This window comes from Puntigrus tetrazona, chromosome 21 (assembly GCF_018831695.1).
Source record: "Puntigrus tetrazona isolate hp1 chromosome 21, ASM1883169v1, whole genome shotgun sequence".
NCBI classification, from domain to species: Eukaryota; Metazoa; Chordata; class Actinopteri; order Cypriniformes; family Cyprinidae; genus Puntigrus; species Puntigrus tetrazona.
Genome location: NC_056719.1, coordinates 8,843,091 through 8,868,784, shown reverse-complemented (window position 1 = coordinate 8,868,784; position 25,694 = coordinate 8,843,091). Strand labels below are relative to the sequence as shown.

Genomic DNA, 25,694 nt, shown 5'->3' with positions numbered 1-25,694 from the left:
TTTTTTTTTGACGAAAAATAAAATTAAATAAATACATGTAATAAAATAATAAATAAATGCAATAAAATAAATTAAAATCAAGCAAAATCATTATTACTACTAATAAAATTATTAATTACTAATTAAATTATAATAAATAGTACTTAACTTCAAAAACTCATAACCTTTGGGAATTTATTTAGTTTTGGAATATATTGTGTGGCTGTTTCCATGCAAAAATGACTACTAAATTACAACCATTAGCCATTCATTTAAGGCATTTTATGATATCAATTTATTTACTAATTTACTGTGTTTTCATATTTATTGCTCTGCACTTTCAGAGCGCTGTGGGGCTTCCAAACATAATATGTAGGCTATGGCTTAAACCAACAAAAGCTTGCACATGACTTAAATTTAAGGGCTTATGGACCTTTCACATTCAACCCTATATATTATATTAAAACATTTTCATTATACTGTAATAGATGTTGATACCAGCGCCAGATTTTCTTCTTGTGTGAAATGACTCCCCCCCCGCTGCCTTTCACGCCCCAGCTTAGGATAGCTGCTAATGAAAGGTGCCAATTATATTGAATCTTGCCATTTTTGTGAGTAATATTCAATAGAAACTAGACGGACTGTAAATGGTGTAAGAGAATGATGGGGAAACAATAAACCAGAACTGACAGGAACAGATTAGTACTAAACATCTGTATTTTTCCACCAACGATCACTATGGTCAGCTGTCTTATTACTGTCCTAAGACTTTGTGACCCGAAGGAATGACAGAAAGACGGAGGAGATATCAAATTAGGAAAACATGATGGGTAATTATGGGCAGCTGGCATATTTTATTACCTTGCCAGTGGCATGGTGCGACAGAGTGGCAGAGGGTAATTGATCTTAATTACTGTGCCCAAATGAAGGTCATATCACCGACACAGAGAATGAAACTGTGGGACAAACGAAAAACCAGCTGCATACAAATACACAGCTGCATATGATTGTCTCAGGATCAACAACACACACACACGCACGCACACGCGCACGCGATTAAAGAGAAAATAATTGGCAGGACGGGTCAGGAAGAATGAGGCTGATTTTACTGGAGCCTGAGACAGCTCACCACAAAAAGAGAACCCATTTTTCCCGTGTTTTCGTCTTGCTTTAAAGGCCTACACAAAACACACACACACAGGAAACCAACTGAAAAGCACTCATGTCATTTGCATGCATTAATAAACCCATCTGACAATTCAGACTACTTCAAAAGCAAAATAAAAGCCATGTGATGCAAATTTCAGTCACCTTAATTGAGGGCAACAGAGGGAGGTTTATTATTAGTAAAAATAGTCAAAAAAAATTTAATTATAAATATATACTATTGTTTAAAAGTTTGGGGTCAGTTATTATTTATTATTTTTTTGTATTATTTTATTCAGCAAAGACTCGTTTGCTGATCAAAAGTGACACTAATTCATAACATTTTAAAAGATTTATGTTCTCATATGAAACGCTATTCTTTGGAACCTTCTATTCAAAGAATTCAAATCAAATGGTATCCCAGTTTCCACAAAGCAGCAAAACGGTTTTCAAATTTCACAATATTTCTTGAGGACAAACCGCGATGTTAAAATGATTTCTGAAAGATCATGTGACACTGCTTATAAAAATATATTATTAAATATTTTATACTTTAATAATATTTCACAATGTTACTGTCCAGACGAGAATGAGAAATGTCTTTTAAAAACTGACCCAAACCTTTTGAACCGAAATTTAAATTATATTCAAACCTCTTTTGCCATGTTATTGTTTCTTTCTGCACAGATGATTAATCTAATTGTAATTGTAATTAGGTCAGTCACTGGTAATAGTGAGAACTGGACCTTAAAATGAACTGGGAACCAAACATTTTAGAGTCCAAATATTTCAAATGGTTCAGATTTTACTGATATTAATTTTGGATTGTGAAATAATAACTAATAACATGTACGACATAAAAATAAATGTTGACGAGGACAGGCATCGGACACAGCAGGAATGCACATGGTGTGATCGACTGGTCAAGTTTCAGACCCGAAGCGCGAGTGTGAAGACTTGGTCCTGGACCAGCGTAAAAGTTAGCAGAGCAGGTGGGGTGTAGAGTGACTCAGTACGAGGAACAGAAGGTGGCGGCTGGTGAAGGTCTTGGCATACAAGCCCCGCTGCTGGCTAGAGAGCTGGAAATCAAGTTCATTACAGTCATATGCGCTTCCAAGGCCTCTCGCTCACAGCTGGGTTGCCACGCGATGCCAATTGCAAGCTGACAGCTTCAATTTCATGCGACAAGATGGACATTTATAATGAATGGAGACCCGGTACGTCTGCAAAGGCAGTCACGCTCCACGAATTCACTAAGTCAGAACCAGAGGCAAAGATGGAAAATTGTCCAGAAAGGTTAGAATCACACATTCATCCAAGAGTGCGTGTGTACAAACTTCAAATTCAGACACTTAATTAATCCTTTGAGCTTTTAATGATCTTTTTTTTTTCCTTCCAGCCCAGCATTAATTTAGTCCATATTAAAAAAAAACGTGTTGGCATCATGTGTTAGAAGAATCACCTTTCCCCCACCTCTATATTTAAAATAGCACATTTCATTCTCCTTCTGTGTTTTTTTTGCCTCTGGGATGAAAACGATAACAACAAACCACTTCCCTCCTCTCCAAGGCACACTTTCTATGTGAGCTTTTTACTAAAATGAGGAAGGCTGCCTTTCAGATACAAGCCCACTGAGAATCTTACAGGTTTCAAAGGGTCTAAGATGATGATGCCTTGCACTTATTATCATGTTTTTTTTCGACACTGACATTTTAACAGCCGGAGTACAATACAAATTTTGAGTGTTAATTAGTGTTATGGGGCTGCTGAACATCGCCCCACAGTTATGCAAGTTTAATTGCATTTGGCCACACAAAATGTCTTTATAAAATGTCAACGAATATTTAGCTGAGTCATTATTTTACGGAAAAAAGCTTATCTTCTCAGAATCGAAATGTCAGACAGTCAGGTGGTCAAAAAAACGGAATCGTTATGAATTTTATAAACACTCGTTTTGGTGTAAAAATATTTTACATATCAATATCATTTACAGGCTCAGAGATGTAAAAAAATAAATAAATAGAGTGATAAATTAAAAAGATACATATATATACACTTTTTCTGTATAATTTTATGAAGCTACGAGAATGCTTTCAGTGCACAAAGAAAATAAAAAACCCTGCAACATCACTGACAGATTTGTAATCTTCAAACCGTCCTTTACCAGAGAAAAATACATTCAGAGACAGAGAGACACTCACTCTGTGATCTCCTCCGTAACCGTGTGCTCCACCTGCAGACGGGAGTTGACCTCGATGAAGTAATGTTTGCCGTGTTTATCCACCAGAAACTCCACTGTGCCTGCGTTCTCATAACCGACCTGAGGGAAGAGAGCGAACCGACTGAGCTGCGAGAATTACAAACTTCAAAGCTTCACAGGCTCAATTTACATCCTCATGACAAATAAAAAAAATACTAAGAAATAAAATCTAATTGAATTTTTATCGGCACATGGTAAAGAGAGAACAACGGTTTCATAGCAAACGATAGTACACCTAAAAATTAAATCTGTCATTAATTACTTCCATGTGTTGTTCTAAACCCATAAGATGTTCGTTCGTCTTCAAAACACAAATTAAGATATTTTTGAAATCAGAGAGCTTTCTGACCCTGCATAGACGGCAATGTAACTGACAAGTTCAAGGTCCAGAAAGGTAGTTAGCACATCATTAAATATCCAGTGTGCCATCAGTGGTTCAATATTCATTTTATGAAGCTATGGGAATACTTTGTGTACAAAGAAACCTAAAAATAAGTGACTTTAACAATTTCTTCTCTTCCAGGATTTGATGTGCTTTCACCACAGCAATTATTTGCTTCACTCTGCTAATAAACAAGGGGCAGTCTATCTGGGTTCTACATCAGAATGACATGGAGGAGCAGAAATCGGTGAATAAAGCTAACGCTTTTGTTTTCTTTGCACACAATATTCTTGCAACTTTATATAATTAAGGATGAACGTGTTCTTACAGGTTCGGAACGACATGAGGGTGAGTAATTATTTATAGGATTTTCAGTTTTGGGTGAAATATCCCTTAAAAACGGCTTATTAGATAAAAAACTAAAACACGTAGGCTTACATTTTATATTAGTTTACACTTTTTTTTGTGAAGGTACAAGCAACGAAGCAGTTGAGAAAGTGTGAATAAAGTTTTATAATCCAACTTTACATAAAAGAGCCGTTTGATTTCAGCGAAAGAGGCTGCGGAGGTTTGCTATATTCTATAGTATATATTGCTTTACATGAGCATAGATGTACATGCATGTGAATAAAATTGTATATAACGTATCAGAAAATGCTATTTATAAAATGTCCACCTCAAAAGATCAAAGTAAATATTATGCATGCCATTTTGTTTTGGTTATTCCTTTTATTACCTGACTCGCATGACTAAATACAGTTAGAAAAATGAGCTAAATTTGATTAAAAAGCAACAAACCTAAAATGGAAAAAAATATAGTTTGTGTTTGTCATACAATAACATTAGGAATAATTGAGCTTGACATACGCATTCAAAAGACACAGAATATAACTACTATCTCTTTAATGGGACACCAAACACTAAGAGAGCAACTACAGGCACAAATCAAAATCAGAAACAATTACAGAATCTCACATAAAAAGTTTCAATTGCAGTTTAGTTTTTTTTTCATGACAATGGTGGTTAATACCACTTTTTTTCTAGCAGCGAACTATATATTTCTGTAGAAATCACAGTACATTGTAGTAAGGAAGGATTATTGGAAAGGCAGCAAGACAGCAGGTTGCCTCTTACTAGGCCACGTCTTGACACACACACCACATAAAGCCCAATAGGGGTTCCATAATCCCGTCCCCAAATTTCGCAGAAGTGCAATCCAATTCGTCCTTAGGCCTGTCGCAGCTGCCAAATTTCCTAGCGCAACACGTTTGGATACACACCGCCTCTCTCTCACACACACAGACGTGCCGTGTTTAGAGAGTAAAGCATCCTTGATAACTGGCTGCCAACACACACTGAGATCAAACAACCAACCCTTCAAATTCCTGGCTGATATTCATACTCACACCCGCTCGAAAATCTCGCAAGCCCTGCGAGACCGCGAGAAGACATGAAGACTGTACACTTAGACTTGAGAACATCAATCATTCTCAGCACTTTCTCACACACACACACACGCAGAAATACAGCGAGCAGATTAAAACTATTAGACCGTCACAATGAAAGAGATGAAACTAAACAAGAGTGCGTACAGTGCCCACGAGAAGAAAGGTACAGACAGGTAATTAAATGGGTAAAATGAGAGGAGAAAAGGATGGAGAGCTAGAGAGAGGAGGACAGATGGCATTCCACCGAGAGGACTAAAGAGGGTGAGAAAGAAGGAGGGAGAGAGATGAGTAATTATGAGTTTCACAGCTTGATACAATTTCTAATTACTTCACAACATCCATAGCATAAACAGGGTCTGCCAGAAGTCTATGACAAAAGACAGACGAGGTCAAAGAGGGAGGGGTTTCATTTAAGACTCAATGTGGAAACACGACTGACAGAAGAAACTTTTGTCAAAAGTATAGATAGCCTTTATATTAGATGTGTGCAGACTAATAGTACTCAACATGCTGTGGTTTATTACTAAAGGGATATTTCACCCCAAAAAAAGGTATATTCTGTTATTTATATATTCTCATGTTGTGCCAAACCAAATTTTTTTCCCCTTTATTTTTTTCCTGAACACAATAGAAGATATTTTGAAAAATGTGGGTAACCAAACTGTTGTTGGTCCCCGTTGATTTTGATAACAGGTAAAAAAATCCTGTGGAAGTCACCGAGGAACAGCAACTGTTTAGTTAGCCATGTTCTTCAATAAATAAATGCAACTTATCTTCAACAAAAGAAAGAAATGCATTCAGGTTTTAAATGACTTGAATGAATAAATAATAATAAAAAAAAATAAAATAAAATAATAATAATAATAATCTTTTTCGGTTAACTGTGCCTTTTATTTGAATAAAACAACAAAAATCACTGCTTTTGACTGAAAAACTTCAAAACTGTTGTTGTACTAAGAATCTGCGTAGAATTTATACATTGAAGATTATATAGGTAATTAATTTTATATTTGTTGATTTAGTTTCTTGAATGCTACTGCTGAATGCACCCACTGTCCCTGAAAAATAGTGTAAATATAAAATGTTGAAATAAAGCAATTGGCTGTACTGCTTAGACAACCTGCAAAATAGTAGCCAACATGACAAAGAATTGTGATAAAAACGTGAATCCTGGAACAATAGCGATATTATATTTTTACAATATCTCCTATTAATAATTCCAAAACAAAATGTTAAAATATTTTTGTAAATAATAATAATCATATTATTTCAAATTTCAAATAAAGCTGTAAACAAATGACCATTAAAAATATAATAATAATAAAACAAACTTGAGTAATGGCTGCATCATCACAGGAATAAATTGCAAATTAAAGTTGATTAAAATAGCAAACAGTTATTTTTAATCATAAAAATTTTATTTCCTGAAAACTTGAATTTCTTCATTTTTGTTCATATATATATATATATATATATATATATATATATATATATATATATATATATATATATATATATATATATATATATATATATATATATATATATATATATATATATATATATACAAAAATGAAGAAATGCAAGTTTTTATTTTAGTTTTAAGATTATTTTTATTTATTTATTTTTATTTACTCATTCAAGTCATTTAAAACCTGAATGCATTTCTTTCTTATATACATACACATACATACACACACACACACACACACAAAAACATCATGTTACTGAATCCGAATTTCATTTTAGCTCCATATTATTTTCCATCACAAGTCGTGAATAGAGATCTTAGGCAGAACTTCTGAGACAAAGAAAGTGTATTGTGGTTTTATACTGCTAAGCTCCAAAGAGGACAAAAAAGCAGCATTAAAATTTCATAAAAGCAGCGCTTACTACTTGTGTGGTTATACTAAAGTCTTCTGAAGTCATTTGATAGCTTTTTGTGAGGAACAGCCTGAAAAAGGTGTCATTGTTTACCAAAAATGTCTCCTCTGGCAAAACCATCAAACTCTTAACTTTTGTATATGTATTCATAGTTGGTAAAAAAAAAAAAAAAAAAAAAAACAATGCCATTTTTACAACAATCATGTCAAACTAAGAGCAAACATTTTTTTTGTAGAGGTGTGCGGGGGAACACGGTTAGTAAGTAATTCATTTTTGGTCAGTTTCTCATTCATCGATACACAACTTCATAAGACTCAGAAAATGGTTTGCATGAGTCACATAGACTACTTCCACAGTTTCACAGTCCAAATCACTTTTCATATAGTGTCAAATCTATTTCTGTCCTATTAAAAATGGACGCTATGACATTCAGCTTAAAATCAAGTCTGTTCTTGTGATTTACATAAAAATGAAAATACGGTGCTGGTATGAAAATTGAACAAATTTGCAATTTTATGTAAACTATTCCTTTTTTTTCCCCATCCAATTTTGTGGTACCAAAAAAAGAGCGGCTCAGAACGTTGAATATGAAATACGAGAGGAAGTGTAAATGATATTCGGGTGAACTATTCACATTTCTTCTAGATTCGGTTACATCCTCGCATGAAAGAGAAAACAGATTCTGACGAGCCAAAAAAGAGACACAAGAACGACTTATGCAATCACCGAGGTTAAACAGCGTTATGTAAATACCCTCATCTTTTACTGATGATTAGCAGCGAAGATGCTTTACGTTCACAATCAAGCTCAGCGTGTCTCGAAGACATGCAAACGGGGGTTTATGACGGTGAGTGCTGAGTGTGGGTCTGAAACCACATCAAGGCTGTGATCCCCAACCTGTGCTTCAGGCACTGTGGGTAGAGCAGCTGTCTCCATGGCAACAGCTGCCATAAAACAAAAAAGGAAAAAGACGTTAAAACAGGGGAGATGTTCCTGTCATGTTAATACCATTTAATTCCTCATTCTGGTGTCTGACCTGCACATAAAAAAAAAAAAAGCTATAACGACAACAAAAACATAAGCGGCACCCCAAGAAGAACAAGGTCGACGAAATGTGCGTAACATAATTGGTGGAGAGAGTCTTCTCACATATTCCTCCCACCATGACAACACGGTTATCCGTTTAACAGAGCTCTGACAAAAAGGACAAATTACAAGGCTGCCCGTCATGGGGTCAACGCAGAACTGAACGACAAAATAAAAAAACATTGAGAGGAATCTGTGCCGGCAAACACTGCTTCATGCCATCGGAGAACAGAAAAGAACAAAAAGACAGACATCCTGCACAGGAGAACAACAACAACAACAACAAAAAGGATGAAATGGCAGCAGCTCTGAAGGTCACAGAGAACGTCGCCACATCCTCTCTTTTTATTAGTTAGGACATGGATGAAATATCTCTCAACTCTGCATTATGTAGTCGAGTCCTAAAAGATGACATGCTATATACAAATTAAACAATTTTGTTCAGCTTCTTGTTTTAGCTAGGGATAGGGTTAGGGTTAATTATGTATTACAAAAAAAGAAATAAAACTGTATTATGCGTTTATTATCTCCATATATTTATTATATTTTAGTAGACAACATATAATTATAAAGACTTACCTAAGAACACAACTTCATGTAAAATAAATAAACCTTTCTCCACTAATCAAAGTCCACTAATGTTTAGGCACATAAATAGGATGTCAGATATGTTACCAAGTGTATATTTGTAAACATCAGTAATAAATTCATTGAATAAATGCCTTGCAGTTTTAAAACTTTAAGCAAAGCTTACTGGCAAAACAATCAACCCTGATACATCTTGAAAGACATAATTTAATATGAAGAGTTCACTGGCAAAAACAGACTTTTTATAAAACATTGTGCATTCTATTTAATCTTAGTCAAACAACACAGGGATTTTTTTGGGTTAGGTTAAAAATAAAAAAATAAAAAAACGCAGCTAACTAACCCAATAAACCACAAATGTTTTTTTTGAACATTTAAAGTTAACGGTTTTTGAAATCTACAGAGTTTTTACAAATAAAACTTAATTGTCAACTAAAATACTGAAGTAAACACACCAACAAAAAGTATCATTTATCATTAAGTTGTGTTCTTAATATCAACCCTGTGACCATAATATTTTTGCTCTTATTCCAAAAATTTTAAAATAAATAAATTGATAATGGCATCACCATCCTTTAGGACAGCAGCCTTTAATAAAGTCCACTCATTTTATGATTTTGTTTTATTTTTCATTTTGTCAGTAAGTAGTGCACAAGTCAACTCCGTTACCAAGCATACATTCGTGGACCCAAACATAATTAACTGTCAAAACCATTAACCCTGTCATTCTCAAATCTGCTACATTTTAAAAAGAATTCTATGAAGTTATTATAATGGATTATATGCATACATTTTGAACAATGCAACTGCTTATATTTGTCAAACTAAATATTTAAAACAATACCAAATATCTGAAAGAATTCACCAAACCAGAAGTCAGAACAGCCCAGCTATTCTTTCAGCTACCGCTGAAAACAGTGTTTAACATCTGCTAAAGGTCAGTTCAAGGCATGTTTGCCCCAATATGAAGAACGGGAAACATCATCACACGTGACATTTCCATTTCTGTGACATACAGTCCCAATGATTAAACATGATCGTGACAGGCCATTTCGCTCTTACAGAATCCCATGAAGTCTCTACCACGCTTCCAAAAATTGTATTAGAAAATTAAAACAGCCAGGGAGAATTTTCTTTGACATTAAAGACAGAGCGTGAGAGAACAAAGGAATACATCCCACTGCTCTTAAGAGAAAAGCTGTACTCAGCAGTAGGAAATGAGATTGAGGGGAGCTTCAAGCGTCTAAGGGAACATGTCAAAAGCTCAAATGAGGTTTTAATGCTTGCTCTGAGAAATCTAAAAGCCTGGCCATCTTCTCCATTTCCCTCGTCCATATGATAGAACAGATGGAGGAGAGATTTTAGCTTGCTCACTCTTTATCTCGCTCTCTCTCAGCTCCTTCACCGAGTTCCCTCGCTTCTTATACAGACGCTTGCACACTCTCGCAGACAATACTCCAGATCTCTCTCGCTCGCACGCATGCACGCACATAAATGCTAATGCATTCATATTCTCCAAAACGCGTAACAACTGACAGCAGAGAGTCCAGAAGGGGTGAAAGACGGGTGACCGGCGCTCTATTTGATCTGTACGTGTGTCTGTCGAATTCAGAAGTGGACGTCAAAAAGGAACTCTACGCCGATAACACACTCAATGAAGATTCCAGCCTCTCCAAACGCAATCATGCGTGTTTATTCAGGAACTCTATATCTCAAATTGCTAGGTATTAAATAATGTAAATGTCTTTAACATTACTAGGAAAAAATCTACCAAGTGCAAGATCTTCCATGAATAGTCAGAAGCTTTATTAATACTAAGCAAGAAATGTCATGTTTGTGATTCATCAGACTGACACAAACCATGCAAGGCAGGCAAGCAATTGCGCACATAGAGGGACGTGGTGTATCCGAGCGTGGACATGACTACACACACACACTCACACAAACAGTCAACAGAAATTGCAAAACTGCTGCCAACCATGAAATTAACAAGATTTTGAGTGTGAGGTGGGTTAACCAATAAACAAGTATGGTTCTGGGTCTGCCTGTGAAAATTAGTGCATTTTTGCAACAAAAGCTCAAAAACACTGAACCCTGATGCTATAACGGATATTGCATGTTTGAATCTGAAATCTTGCTCCCTTTAATCCATTCCTTTAGGACAGTATGACCAAAATGTTGTCATCATTTACACTCACCCTCGTGTCATGCATCTCTTTTCTGCAGAAAACAAAATATAATAAGCCATTTAGAAAACGGCTACAGTCTAAATCAACACTGGATCCCATTAACAGCAACATGGTTTCGCGGAAGAAAGTTTGAAACGACGTGAGGGTTAGTAGGGTTAACGCTCTCTTTAATACGACTAAAACGGCAAACGCATTAAAACACAAAAGATGAAACACCAAAGTCGAACAATTTCAAGCAATTCTTCTACTTCAGACCGGAGATGTCAATTCAATCTTCACCCAGGCTGGAAGTAATTAATCTTTCCCCTTCAAAAGCAGGCTTCAATATGCTCTTTTTCTGAGTTCAGACTGACACATTGCCTCCTGAGGTAAGATCATCGGCACCGGCACATGTCAATAGTCAGTCAATAATGCTCTTTCTTCACATGCACCCCTCAACTGTCACTACAGGACGTCAAATATAAAGACACTGGAACACTAAAGATGAAGAACACAGAGGACAACAGCGGGTTGCCATTTACATTTTTGTGTTTGACATTTTTATCCAAAATGACTTCCTGCAAATCGCACATATACGTGTGTCCTCAACGGCATTTGATCAAAGACGCCGCAAAAAGCACCTGTCGAGTAATCACTCTTGATTTTAAGCCAACTGTCAGTTTGACTTGTGTTTTCTGCTCGTATGCTATAGTTTGCGTTATAAAAAGAAAGCTTTGACATCTGCCTCAAAAAAAAAAGTTAATGATCAATATTATGTGAGCAACTGATGCCATCTGCTATACTATCAGACGAGTCTTTGCTCGTACATGGAAGTCCTGAGCTGGTTCCTCTAAACTGAATTATTCAGAATTTGTTTTACAGCAAGAGAGGATAAAACAGTATTTTTTTCCTCCTCCAAATCTTTAAATAAGCCCTGACAGGTGCATGCTGTCATGTGTCAGCCTTCATTCCCAAACAAGTAATAATCGTTAAGGACACCAACATTTGCTCCAAGGTAAATTAGCTTTTACTAAGTTAACGTTAATTCATTTACTTATTGATTCAGGCCAAAGCGGAGTTCGCAGTGCCAGTGAGCGTGATGTAAATCCATTCTGCGCAGTTAACACCAACGCTATCAGATGTAATCCTTTTCAAGTGTTTGCCTTGATTCTGGTTTGCGATCTCTTTTTAAAGAGACTGCAAAATCATGTTACCATGCGATTTCTTTAAAAGAAAAATAACATAAAATCGCTGTACAATGTCCTTATTCATTCTGGCTTACTTAAAATGGTATGATACGATTTCAAGTTTTCCTTTCTCTTACAAGCGGTTAGTGCGCAGATAAGATCCCTAAAGTTGCAAAGACTAAAGTTTCAAAACCAAAGAGATATCCCTTGTAAAAGTTCTGACTTGTCCACACCCCCCTTAAAAGGCTGGTTTGAAAACGCCCCAGCTTATTGAAAATAAAGGAGGGAGAACTATTATTTTTGCTGTAGTGTTGCTGCCAGCGCCATGTTCTGGAGACTCTGTGTTTCATCGTGAAAGTGAAACTACTTTCTTTGTGCTTTTTAAAAGAGGACAACTAGAAATCGGTGGTTAAGTTGTATTTACAACACTGTTCCAGAACAGTTCAGATAAATTCAGAGCATTCTGAGCTTTCTGAGTCACAGACAACTGACACCTTAAAGACAAAAAGTCAGTCAAGACATCTTTAAAATGTGACATCGGTGGTTCAACTGTAATTTTATAAAGCTGCAAGAATATACAAAGAAAATAAAAATATGGACTTTATTCAACAATTTGTTCTCCTCCTGTTAATCTCTGCCGCCTTTCAACACATGGACTACTTTAATGATGTCCTTACTACCTTGCAGGGTCAGAAAACTCTCGGATTTCATCAAAAATGTATATTAATTTGTTTCTACCATCTCCGAATGAGTTTAGTATGACATGAGCTGGAATTTAAATTTTTGGGTGAACTATCCAAAAATACCCAATCCATTTTAACCTCATTATGATAATACATTACTGAAAATCACAATTTCTTTGAAAAATTCTGTAATGTTCGTCTTAGTTAGCAACACTAAGCACGAGGGGAGGAGCTTATCAAAGGATCGACTGGCTTAGGTTGCTGTACGGATTCAGATTTACCCATAATTTTTTGTAAGCTGGTGCCAAAAAGCTCTGCCAAAGAAAAAGCACCACTCTTTCTCATATCTCCAGCGGATAAAATATTAAAAATCACAATTGAGAGTTTCAACCCTCCCCAAATGCCAGTGCAGGCAGTCCATATGCTCGCTCAGACTGGCATACAGAGATGTGAGTCAGCCAGATGAACATCATATGAAGAAAGAAAAAAAAAATCTCCTGTAATAATGAACAGATATCAGTGTCAAGACCCATCTGGATATCATCTGAAAAACACTAAGAGGTTACAGCTCAAGTTTTTAATGGTGGAAACCGGTTATCAATAAAAGTAATGGATTGCTATAGAGACATTCAGGAGCTTTGTTACTCTTTTAAGGCAGATGTTACTGTGTTTCTATAACAGCTTGTCTGCTGCAGCAAAACAGACCATTTTTTTCGTCTTGGCATATGTTTATGCAGTGAAATGGATGAATGTAAAAGTTTGATTATGGCTGCTATCAATCCAGTGGCACAGCAGCGACGCCTGCTGTCTAATTCAGTGTACTGCAACAGACCTAAAATAAGTCACTTTTTTTCCCTTCAACTTTCATCTGGCCACCAATCAAAAATATAACATCACAATGATAATACAACAACAATTTAAAGCAGTATTACACTCATTGTTTTTATGCTTAAACCTTTTTTCATCTTTGAGCTGTGTACTTATTTCAGGAGGACAGTTGTACAGTGCAATAACAAATTATCTTACAAATTTGAAATTAAATTATTTAAATTGAATTGCTATCAAATAGCTTTCAATACAAGTCATAATTATTATGGTTAATATTTTACATTATTAAATAAAAATATACATTTATAATCACTGTATACAATTACTAAAATGATGTTTTCACCAACTAAAATTAGATATTCAACGAATGAATGAGACAACAAAATCCTGACTACATTTTAAGCATGTAGTGAGTGAGATTCTATAGTAATATTAAGTTATTCAAAAGTAATAAGTTAACTCAGAACATCCTTTTAAAAGTCAATGTTTGAGATGCGGTTTATCCATACGTTCTTTCACCGAACTTTTGTAAATCAGCATTTGCATACGGTTTGGAAAAAAGCCAATGCCGCCATCTGTCAGATGTTTTTGCTTGTACCTGTCGAGCGAGGTTCACGGAGTCAGCAGTGAGTCTGTCTCGGAGGTGTGGGTCCAGCTGTGTGGCCGGTGCGATCTCCACCACCTTTTGGTGTCTCCTCTGGATAGAGCAGTCCCTCTCGTACAAGTGAATGACATTGCCGTATTTATCGCCTACACACAACGGACCGATCAACTCATTGAGCATTACACAGAAGTCTTAAACCCATCTGGCACTGTAAACAAACCCATCTGCTCGTATTTCTCCAAAATACAATAACAAACAATCATATAACTGATCAATAAACGCTATGCAAATTAGCAGGCAACAGAGGACTGCACCGTTCTGTTCACTGCTGAGAAGAATGCGGTCTATGCAAACATCAAAATATGTTTTAATTAACTACCAAACAATGTATTTATTTCTGGCAAAAATTCTCATTTGCTTTTGGGGGTTTTGAGCGCTTGTTCTGTGAAAATGTCTGGCAACAGATTTGAAGTAGAAATCTTTACTTACTCCTCCTTATCATTTTCATTCATTGAAATACAAAAGGACAAATTTAAAAGAGTCCTTGCTGCTCTTTCACAGGCGATTACAATAACTGAGCTCCAAAAGCATCATAAAATAATATAAAAATGGTTATGACTTGTGTTCTATATGAGATAAGTATCAGTTTAGAAATGATTAGATGATATATGAGAGACAATGTGGCATATAAATCCTTTACACTTATTCTTTTCAACAAATATCAATGATTTGTTAATAGTTTGGACCGATCTGAACTTATTAGTGTTGTTTACACGCAAATTAATAATCCATTTGTAATCAGGCTGATAGCTCAATCAGCCTGAGAGTGCTTCACATAACCACCTGATTTCATTTGACTTCATATGTTATCTTTCAGACTGAAAGAACAGACTAAACGTGACCCTGGACCACAAAAGTAGCGTGGGTATATTTGTAGCATTAGCCAAAAATACAATCGTTAAAATTATCGATTTTTGTTTTATGGCAAAAACTATTGTTATATTAAGTAAAGATCGCATTCCATTAATATACCTTGTAAATAGTCTTGCCGTAAACATCAAAACCTAATTTTAATGGTAGGAATATGCATTGTTAAGGACTTATTGACGTCCTTATTCATTATTTGTCATGTTTCGATTTTTTTTTTTTTTTTCCCACTATTAGATTCCAAATTTTCAAATAGTTGCTTCTCGGCCAAATGTTGTCCTATAAAAACAAACCATACAATGGTCAACGAGAAGTTGGGCTGGGCGATATATTCATGTGCATCTTATAAGTTAGTGATTAGATTTAAATCTCCATCAGCTGTTTTCAAATGGACTGCAATTAATACACAGAGCCGTAGCTGCAATATCGCGTTTAGTTTCGCGGGTGAAACATTAGCGATACAGAACCCGATGTCGTCTAGCCTGTCAGCGATCTACGGCTCTGTGTATTAACTGGCTCCCCATGTGAAAACAGGTTATGGAGATTTACCGCTAATTAAAGAACCGACGAGATGCAAATAAATATATCGCCCAGCTCTAAAGGAAAGCCTATTTATTCAGCTTCCAATGTACATATTAAAAAAAAATAAATCAATGAATTTACTCTTATGACTAGTTTAGTGGTCTAGAGTCTTAAAAATGCTTCAATATTTTTACAAAAGGGTCCAAAAATCTGATTGGATTCATTCAGATTAATTAAAAAATGTGCAATGATGACTAACTGATCCAGCCAGTGTTTAACGGCCCACTAAAGCGAAATATTATAAGAGAATAATGATTCAAACAAGTCACGTTGGGCACTTTTATGGTGCTTTTGTGGAATTTTTTTGTAAATAAAACTCTTCAGACCAAAGAGCGACAGTTTTCCTTAGTGTTTCACAGAAAGCTGAGTAAATGATGACGATGCTAATTTCTGGTTAATCTCTCTTATTTATTAGAATACTTAATCTGCAGTTCCCTGACCAAACACAAATCAATAACGAACAAATTCACTCACCCAAGATCTGCACCTCGATGTGTCTGGGTTTCTCAATGAACTTTTCCACAAACAGAGCTCCATTGCCAAAAGCTGCCAGGGCCTCAGAGTACGCACGCTGATAGTTCTCCTCTAGTTCCTGAACATACATTAAGCCACAGGGTCACCCAGAGCAAATACCCAGCACACCAATTCATACGGCACAAGTAACTCGAAAGCAAGCAAGCCTTAAGTGCACACAAGGGCCGTACTTTTGTGTTCATTTAAAAGCCCTCCAGTGTCAAAGCTCACAACCGGCTCTCGAAAGGAATGCCGCAAAGATTAAAAGCGCTCTAATCGCTTACAAATAATTTGGACGCAATACCTCATACTCCCTGACCACTCGCATCCCACGTCCTCCGCCTCCGTATGCAGCCTTGAAGATAATCGGGAAACCGTAGCTGTTGGAGAACTCTTGAGCTTCCTGCAAAGATGAGATGGGAGCATCTGTTCCAGGTACCACCGGCACACCTGCAGGAAGATCAGATACATCCGCCGTTACCGTAGTAATGCCAAGCCATTGATGTGCCATGTACGCGTCATGACGCAACATCAGTTTAACAGACTAATCTAAAGCCATACTTTAACCAAAAATTACAATTCTGTCATTTGCTCTTTGAAGTTGTTCAAATAATTAAATCATTTTTTTTTAAGTATTTTATTAAGCTTAAATAAAGCACCACAGTTGGGTTCAGAAAATATTTAAAAAAAAAGTGAATTTTCTTCATTAGGGGAAGGGATTTTTAAAATCACAACTTCATCATTAAAAATAATCTGTTAAATCCAGACTTACTGTGAGCTACAGTGTCGAAAATCAGCGGAATATGCATTTTGTGAAGCCATCAGCTAGTATTATTTCAACCTATTTTTTAAATTACGTGTAACAAAACGAACATAACCCATGATTCTGCAAAGAAATCTTCACAATTAGAAAACCAGACAAGTAAATAGGGTCAAAAGAACACTTAAGCACCCACCCAGTCCCACGAGGCACTGTAAACGCTAAAGGGTCATACCAAAGACTTTTAAAACCCCTTTAGGGAAAAACTAGGCCACTAAAAAAAAGTGGATGGGTATTGTTGCACTCTGGTACAACTAATAACAATGTTATAAGAAAAGATTGTGATGTTCCCCGAGTAGATGAGATGATGAACACTTTACCTGCACCGATTGCAATGGAACGGGCCTCAACTTTGTCCCCCATCTTGCGCACCACGTCTGGGGTGGGGCCGATGAAACGTACCCCAGCATCCACGCATGCCTGGGCAAAATCTGCTCTTTCTGACAGGAAGCCATAACCTGGGTGGATGGCATCCACATCATTCTCCTGCCAGGGACAGATTGCACAACATCACCATTTGCCAGTACAAGAATTCTGTCACAATACCTTCCCGTAATAGCTATTCCAATGACTGCGATACTCTTACCTTGTCTTTTTAGTTTTGAGAATGACAAGAGATGGCACAACAAGACATTAAAACTTTCTAAAGGCCGGGGTCAGTACAGTACAGCTGTTTTTTATACCACTGTATTCATCAAAAATGACAAACGTACATACAAAAGACTTCTATCTCAAATAAAAGCTGTTCTGTTGAACTTTCTATTCATCAAAAAAATTTCATCAAACAGCTCTTCCAATAACCAGCTAAAAGGCAGCGGTGGCTCCGAAAACATAGCCCAGCTTTCCGGGCTGATGGAAATGTTTTGTTTATTGACCCGTATTCAAGGTTAGCCAATTTAGTTCTTCAAACAAGTCATGACAAGAGGGGTGGAATGTTTCGGGTGCTTCAATCTCTAAGACGCATAAGGCACAGCGTCAACCTGGCAAGCTGTTAAAGCCATTGATTTATTTATCGATTAAGCCATCGAATGACTGATTGTGCATTGATTGATGCCCGAGGCATTTAATCAGAAAATGAGATGCGGGAGAACGACTGCCTTTCGGGGGGGTTATTTTACGGCTACCATCTCTTCTTGGCGTCAGACTCTGAACCCTTTGTCAGAAGGCATAATTATGTGCAATTACTGCTCTTTGCAGGCTTGTTTGTGCTCTATCTGTCCAATCACTGCAGGCTGTGTGTGTATTTTACAGGTCACGAGATCCTAATCTAGCGTTTTACCACACAAACACTTTCAACAAAAGCTGCAGGTGTTAAAAACATGCGAATACACTGCTGCTTTTTAACTCAACAAACAGTTCTCACGTTGATTTGGGACAACTGTGATTTTCAGGCCAGCTGATGTCATCGATGTCATCTATCCGTGTCAGTATTATATCCTGTTTTTTTTTTTCCTCGCAAGACCTATGGTTTTCTGTGACATCTAATTGCCAATTCTAATAACAATTACCTTGTAGATGGCATTTTGGCAAAAAAACTATTTCTGGAACTTTTATTTTTACTACAAAATATAAACGAAAAAAAAAAAAAAAAAGTATGACATGCATAATAAATACATAAAACAAATGTTAAATAATAGATTCTCATTCATTAGGGTGAGAAAGATTTGTTTTTGTTTTGTTGGTAACACTTTACAATTAGATTCATTAGTAAACTTTTACACCATTTAGTAATCTTTGTTAATGTTAATTTTAGCATTTTCTAATGCATTATTAAAATCGTAAGTTGTGTTTGTTAACATTAGTTGATACACCTAATACACAACTAACATGAATAAACACTGCACTATTGTATTTTCATTATTTAACATTAACAAAAAATGTATATTATTGTAATAAATGCATTGTTCATTGTTCATGTTAATTAATACATTAACTAATGTCAACAAATGACACCTTTTTGTACAGTGTTACCATTTAAGATTTTCTTTTTTTAAATTGCTACATCAATTGATCAAATTTATCTCAATTTTAATTGTCACAAAAAAAAATTATTTCTAATAAATGCTGTTCTTTAGAAATTTCTTTTGAATTTTTACCAATGGACTCTTTTTGCAAAAACAAAGAAAAAAAATGTAGAGACCCCAGACTTTTGAATGACTGTAAATATTAAAATATATTTTAAATTCCAATTATCAAATTATAATTGTACAAACAAAATTACTAAATCTTTTTTTTAAAACTGAACATTAATCACCTTTTGTGTTTGAGCCCAGTGAGAAATGTTGGCAGAGCATGTGAATTATGGTGCAAAATATTCATTAAGCATCTTTACAGAAAGCACTCGGGTACAAAATCTGACCTTGGCCACTTTGATGATGTCTGGTATATGTAGATAGGCAGCTACAGGTGGCAGCCCCTTCCCGATGAGGTAAGCTTCGTCTGCCTTTTGTCTGTGCATCTGGCCCGTGTCCTGCTCAGAGTAGACAGCCACCGTGCGGATCCCCAGCTCTGTGCAGGCCCGGAACACCCGGATCGCAATCTCTCCTGAAATGTATTATATACAGTTCATTCATTCATTCATGCGAAAGACAATTAACACAATAACCTTATTACTTCTGCAATACAAAGTATTCCTTTTTCAGAAATGCGTCAACAAGCAAAAAGCAGAAATCTATTACAACGTTTATTTTGAAAACAGTTTTTTTGCATTCTTTGATGAACGGAAGTTTCAAAAGAACATTTTATTATTATTATTAATAATTTCTTTAAAAAACTGGTACTGACTTCAAACTTTTGTTTTAAAATGTACGTAATTGCATTTGAAAAGAATATACATTAAAGGGGTCGTATGATACAATTTCAAGTTTTCCTTTCTCTTTGGAGTGTTACTAAGCGGTTAGTGCACTGATAAGATCCCTAAAGTTGCAAAGACTAAAGTTTCAAAACCAAAGAGATATTCTTTCTAAAAATTCTGACTTGTCCCGGCTAGTTTAAAAGTGGCCCGACTTGTCTATGTCGCGATGTGAGTTTAATTTTCATACCGCCGCCCAAATGTTTGCGTAAATAAAGGCGGCAGAACTATTATTCTATTGTGTTGCTGCCAGCACCATGTTCTGGAGACGCTGTGTTTTATTATGAAAGTGAAACTACTCTGCTTTCTTTCAAAAAGAGTACACAACTAGAAATCAGTGGTCAACTCTCATTTACAACACTGTTCCAGAACAGTTCACCCCAAACATTCAGATGTGTTCACTACAAAGTCGTTATAATCAGTAATTATGTCCCCACTGGATGCAAATTAGATTTTTTGTATCGTCGTTTTTGCTTTTGTAAAGGGCGTAACATTTCCGTCACACGTTTGAGGTATTCGGCCAATCACAACGCACTGGACAGCTGGCCCATCGCTTCGTTTTTAGAGCGATGGCACAAAGGCACGGCTTATAAGAAAAACAATAATATACAGTATGTTAAAAATAAAAAGTTTAACTGCATAAAATATCAAATACAGTAAATAGCGTTCTTTTTAAGTAACATTGTATGACCCCTTTAATATACACAAACAATTATGGCAATTAAACAAACTCAAAAACACAAATAAAACAAACTAAAATAAAAAGACGTTTTTGGGAATGTCATACACATTCTGAACACTGACGCACCTCTGTTGGCCACCATGACCTTTTTGATGGGTTTGTACTCCAGTGTCTGGGGAGCGGTGTGGGCGGAGCGGCTCATACTCCACACCCTCCTGATGGCCAACAGCCCCAGGGCAGAGCGCTTTCCCCCCACCTGTAGCAGCATCTAGAAAGCAACAGAAAGCAGGTCATTCAGTCTGGTGTAGTAATATCTACTTAGGGTTATCTGCATTTCTGAAGAAGCAAAGTGATTAGCAGCCTTGCGGAGTTTCACACAGGAGCCGAGATAACAAGAGTCAACACTCGAACTAAAAAGGAAAGTGAGGACAGAGATAAGAATGCATGAGACGACAGAACAAGCCTGATGTAGTATAAATGAGCGCTGCGAAACGTGACCATAAACCATCGACAAGCAACTGGGCAAAGACTGGCCTTGACTGCGTGAGAAGATACTCAGTTGATACAGGTCTTTTAAAAAAAAATGCTGTATTTCAAGTATATCCACAGATTACAAAACATGAACACGGTCAAGTGCCCACAGGGCCAAACTGAACAAAACACAATATCATATTGTGATCATATTGCCTGTGGACACAGCTTCAAAGGCCGGGACTGAACACCTGAAAAAACAGCAGCGCTGATTAAACTCAGTGGGAAACACCGAAGGATCAGAGGGACTATACGAGGCCTCGGGAGACAAAGGCAGAACCAGAACGGCATATAATCCAGATAATAAAAGGAGTTTTAAGCTTAATAATTTAAAGGGCATGACTAAATCAAAACATGTGAAGTACAATAGCTCACTTGGCTAATCTACTACTTTTCTATTGGGCAACGTGGGTGTCTAGACAACGAGGAAGTGATTCAAAAAAAACTACTAACTGAACTGAATACTTGATCAAAATCTCTGAAAGACAGCTGAAGTCCTTTAAAACTGTAAAAATATATAAAATGCAATTAATTAAAGCCAAATAATTGTATTTAGGCAATTTTACAGCAATTGACAGAATAAAAATGTATATTTATTTTGAGATTTTCTGAAGATTGCATTTCATGTAATGAAATGATGTACATCAGAGTGAAGACTAAAAATTGCAAGTCGATCAATAAAATGCATTTAGGAAACGGATCGTGTGTTTTTATCAGGTGTTTGAGCTCTTATTCTGGCAACACCCATTCACAAGTGATAATACTAGTTTCTCCAGATCTGTTCTGATGAAGAAACAAATAATGTGCATCCTGGAGGGTGAGCAAAATTTGTGTGAACTATTTCTTTAACACTGTTACTAAACTAAAATTAAGAATACCAAACATGTACATTCAACACATTAAAGGAATAGTTCACCTCAAAAACGAAAAAGTACTTTGCCTTCCACAGTAAGGACAGAAATACCATTGAAGTCAAGCGATCCTATAAAATTCTCATGTTAAAAGACATTGTGTTTACTTTATTTATTTAATACAATAAACCATTCTGGCTAGGTGATGGGTCAGACGGCGTCCAATGCACTGACGCAAAACCAGCTGAAAAATCAATGCTTTAAATAAGTTCATTTGACAAAAGTATTTGCCCACTTTCTAAAAAAAACATGGATTTGATAACTAAGGGGGTGTTGCAAAAAAAAACGTGCTCAAAGGTCTACCTACTTCAGGGGTAAGGCATATGACCCCTCGGATAAAAACGAAAAACTAAAGAAATAACGGACACTTATGTCAAATCTCCAAAACACAACATTCCCGTACAAAAAAAAAGCAAAGCCTGGTTTCCTGTGAGAGCGGTGTCTCTTTTCTCTCAAACCATTTAGTGGTTCTACAGTTCCTTATACTTGTCTGCTCCTAAATAAGGGACACCCCTCTGCCAAAAATCACAACAATACACTGACTGTTTCCTGGCTGAGAGAGAGAACATGACACTGATACATGAGCTCTGCAGAGAAGACTCAGACTGAAGCCGCTGTAAACAATAGCAGCGCGTTTGTGAGAGAGTTTAGGACAGTATGTAGATGGGCCGATGTATTAAATGGCATTCTGCGTGTGCAACGATGCATGGAAAACAGTGAAGGGGTGAGTCTGTGTGATTTGATAGCAAAATGATCATATCTTCCTGACTGGGTGGAAGCAGGTGGCTTTAAGAGGTTTACTTAACCATTCGCATAAAACCTTTTATCCAGAGTAAGCTGGCACAGTCTGTGGACTCATTCTATAAAGAAAAAAAAGAATTGTACTCTACTCAAAGGATAAAAGTAATGCACAGAGATCCCCTTACAAACTCACTCACAGTCCGGTTTCTGCTGTGAGAGCACACAGGAATTTATTTGCATTTAAAAAACACAAAACAAATTTGTATTCAATATACTAAACCTTTATGACTCATTAAAGAATCTTACATTTACTAGTATTTATCTTCTACTGCGATAAAAGATCAAATAAATGAGATAAAAGCACGTTTGTCACTAACGATAGATAGAGAGATAGACAAATGAACACTTTATTGGTTGCCACCACATGGCTGATGATGACTCGGCTATATCCCATAGTTCAAGAGTCATCGGGTTTCTGGAGATGTCCATAAGTGTCATATTATCAGACACCTGCTGCTTTTCATAAAGCATGTTCAGTATTATGTTACCGCGTTTAATGTATAACAAAAATCTGAGTCAGGTTGATTCTCTGATAATGTGACCAAGAAGAAAGAATTTACAACTTCGTATTTTATTGCTGTGACAACAGAACAGCAGTAAAACTCCAATTACATCTTGTCGGATTAAGATAGAAATGTTTATGGACGTCGAGATTTTTTTGCATAAGAGAAACTGAATATCCTCGTTGCGTAAATGTAAATGTGTCACTATTTATTTTAAGGTATTTAAATCATCTTTCTGACTTCACTGGATTATTCAAATAAACATTCTGCGTTACAACTTCATTTGAATTACTATTATCATTATTAAAGCTCTGAATTATTAATACTTAGAGAATTTTGAACGGGAGGACATGCTTAAAATTAATTTTTGCAATAGTCTGGCTTCTTAAGCTGCTCAAATCCCCAGAATATTTTGAAACTGGACATTCATTTACATACCAGCTGTACAACAACCTTTAACAAAAGAGCTAAAAATTCTGTCGACTTCCTCCTACAATTCTGCTCATGCATGGCGTTCAGGTAAGGTAACCAATACCAAACCGCCATGAACAAGATGAAGATTTCCATTATTTGCAACGCATTATTTCCTCACGCAAACAAAAGGCTTGTGGTTGACGCGTCAATAAAAGAAGTCAAAACATATATTTAAAAAAAAAAAAAGATGCTGAGGCACAAGTGTTGCATGTTGTGTCTTGAATGAAACAATTCAATAACATTTCAAGGCAAGATTAAAACAAGGCCTTCTTTAACAGGCGTGTTAAGACATTTCTGAGGGAGAATCATAACTGGCAACTCTCACATTACGGGAATTACTTTCTCAAGTCAACCTTTGACTTCACACTTCCTGGAATATAGAATTCCTTTACACTTTTAATAGAGTAACATTATATTTAAAGACGCTGAATTTATAATACAAGTTAAAATATGCAACCCTATGCAAGTTCCAAACAGTAAGTTTTTGTTTAGCTCTGATGCAACCCTTTGGATTTACTGGCACATATGACCATATACCGACTGCTGACTGCTTGATCCTTTGGTCACATGCTACACCTCATGGGGTGCACGTATTATCATTATGATGATCTGTAATTATTTTATGCGTTTTTGCAAAAACTTTTAACAAGCAAAAAAAAATAGCGGGTGCATTTTTAAACTGCAACGCAACGTTATACGAGAACGTCGACGATTACGTACAACGTAAAACGACGCAAATGGTCTGAACACAGAATGTGTCCAAGCAAACTGCCCGAATAAAAAGCTATACGCTACATACATCTCTAGACAGTTTTGACACTGCCATGCTTGGACTTGATCGGACAGATGAGCGTTAAAATGCCATCGGCATCTGCCAAGTTGAACCTGAACTCGTTACGCAATCAATAACCACTTTGCTGCCGCTTTTCTTTTCAACCTGACTTGCAGCCAGGAAGTGTTTATGTTTGGCTATGTGGCAGCGAATAGTTTATAGGTCAGTCAAGCGAGCTAAATCCATCAGCTTGTCCAGTTTGATTCATTCGGTTGGCACATGCGTTAGCAAACAGAGGAAAGCATGCCCTTTGGTCGCACGCTGAACGACCTAAACAAACTCTATCTGCGACTTTCATAAATATTTCCTGCAGAAGCCACGACTGCCCGTTCGTTTTAAATACCGTGCACTTATTGTGCATGAAGTTTACACATCATGCAGCTAATGTTCGTGAGGGCGGCAACTTGTGCACATCATACATGCAATATAACATAGCTAACAGACGCGCATCGTTTGATCCGATGAACGCATTACATGCGAGAACGCAGTCTTACCTTCTTCTTGTCTCACAGCAGTTGCGTTCTGGTGTCCAATCCTGTTCCTTGAAGGAACGTGAAGACGTAGAAGCCTCTGTGCGTAAGTTCAGTGAATATCAATTATACGTCGCGAGCGTGGATGCTACGTAACGAAGTAACTAAATGCGCCTTGCCCGAACTCGCTTATTTACATCATCTGACAGTGTGTTATATTGTGGCCGATGGGTCCTGATTTTCTGCTGGACGTTGAAACGGCGAGTTAAAATTGTGCGCTCAAATCGTCTGAGTTAGCCTGTCCTGCCCCAAATCACTTACCACTCTTTAGTATTTGGCCCGTTGCAACATTTTTTTTTCTTGAATCAATAATCCACCCATCTGTATGCTGCTGAACTATTGGGTGTATGATCTGAGACAGGCGTCCCCGCCCACATCCCACTTGTCATTGATGTGATTGGCTGCCGCTGAACTCGGCAGTACTTTATTCGTTCTGCGTCACGTCAATCAGCAGCAGCTCCGTATACGTACCGCTATTGGACATTTGGGGAACT

The 25,694-nt window shown here is 36.6% G+C and overlaps 1 protein-coding gene across 1 annotated transcript in view; it reads right to left on the bottom strand.

The window, feature by feature from the left end:
* The window catches only part of pcxa (pyruvate carboxylase a), a 105,485-nt gene extending 79,962 nt beyond the window's left edge, over positions 1 to 25,523 (bottom strand). Inside the window, exons 1-8 of the mRNA XM_043220774.1 lie at positions 25,165 to 25,523; positions 20,745 to 20,886; positions 19,445 to 19,629; positions 17,406 to 17,571; positions 16,570 to 16,715; positions 16,227 to 16,344; positions 14,238 to 14,389; positions 3,327 to 3,445 (exon numbers count right to left, since the gene is read on the bottom strand). Of these exons, the coding sequence (XP_043076709.1) occupies positions 3,327 to 3,445; positions 14,238 to 14,389; positions 16,227 to 16,344; positions 16,570 to 16,715; positions 17,406 to 17,571; positions 19,445 to 19,629; positions 20,745 to 20,886 (1,028 nt within the window). The 5' untranslated portion in view covers positions 25,165 to 25,523. The remainder of the gene's footprint in view (positions 1 to 3,326; positions 3,446 to 14,237; positions 14,390 to 16,226; positions 16,345 to 16,569; positions 16,716 to 17,405; positions 17,572 to 19,444; positions 19,630 to 20,744; positions 20,887 to 25,164) is intronic.
* Positions 25,524 to 25,694: the final 171 nt, after the last annotated feature.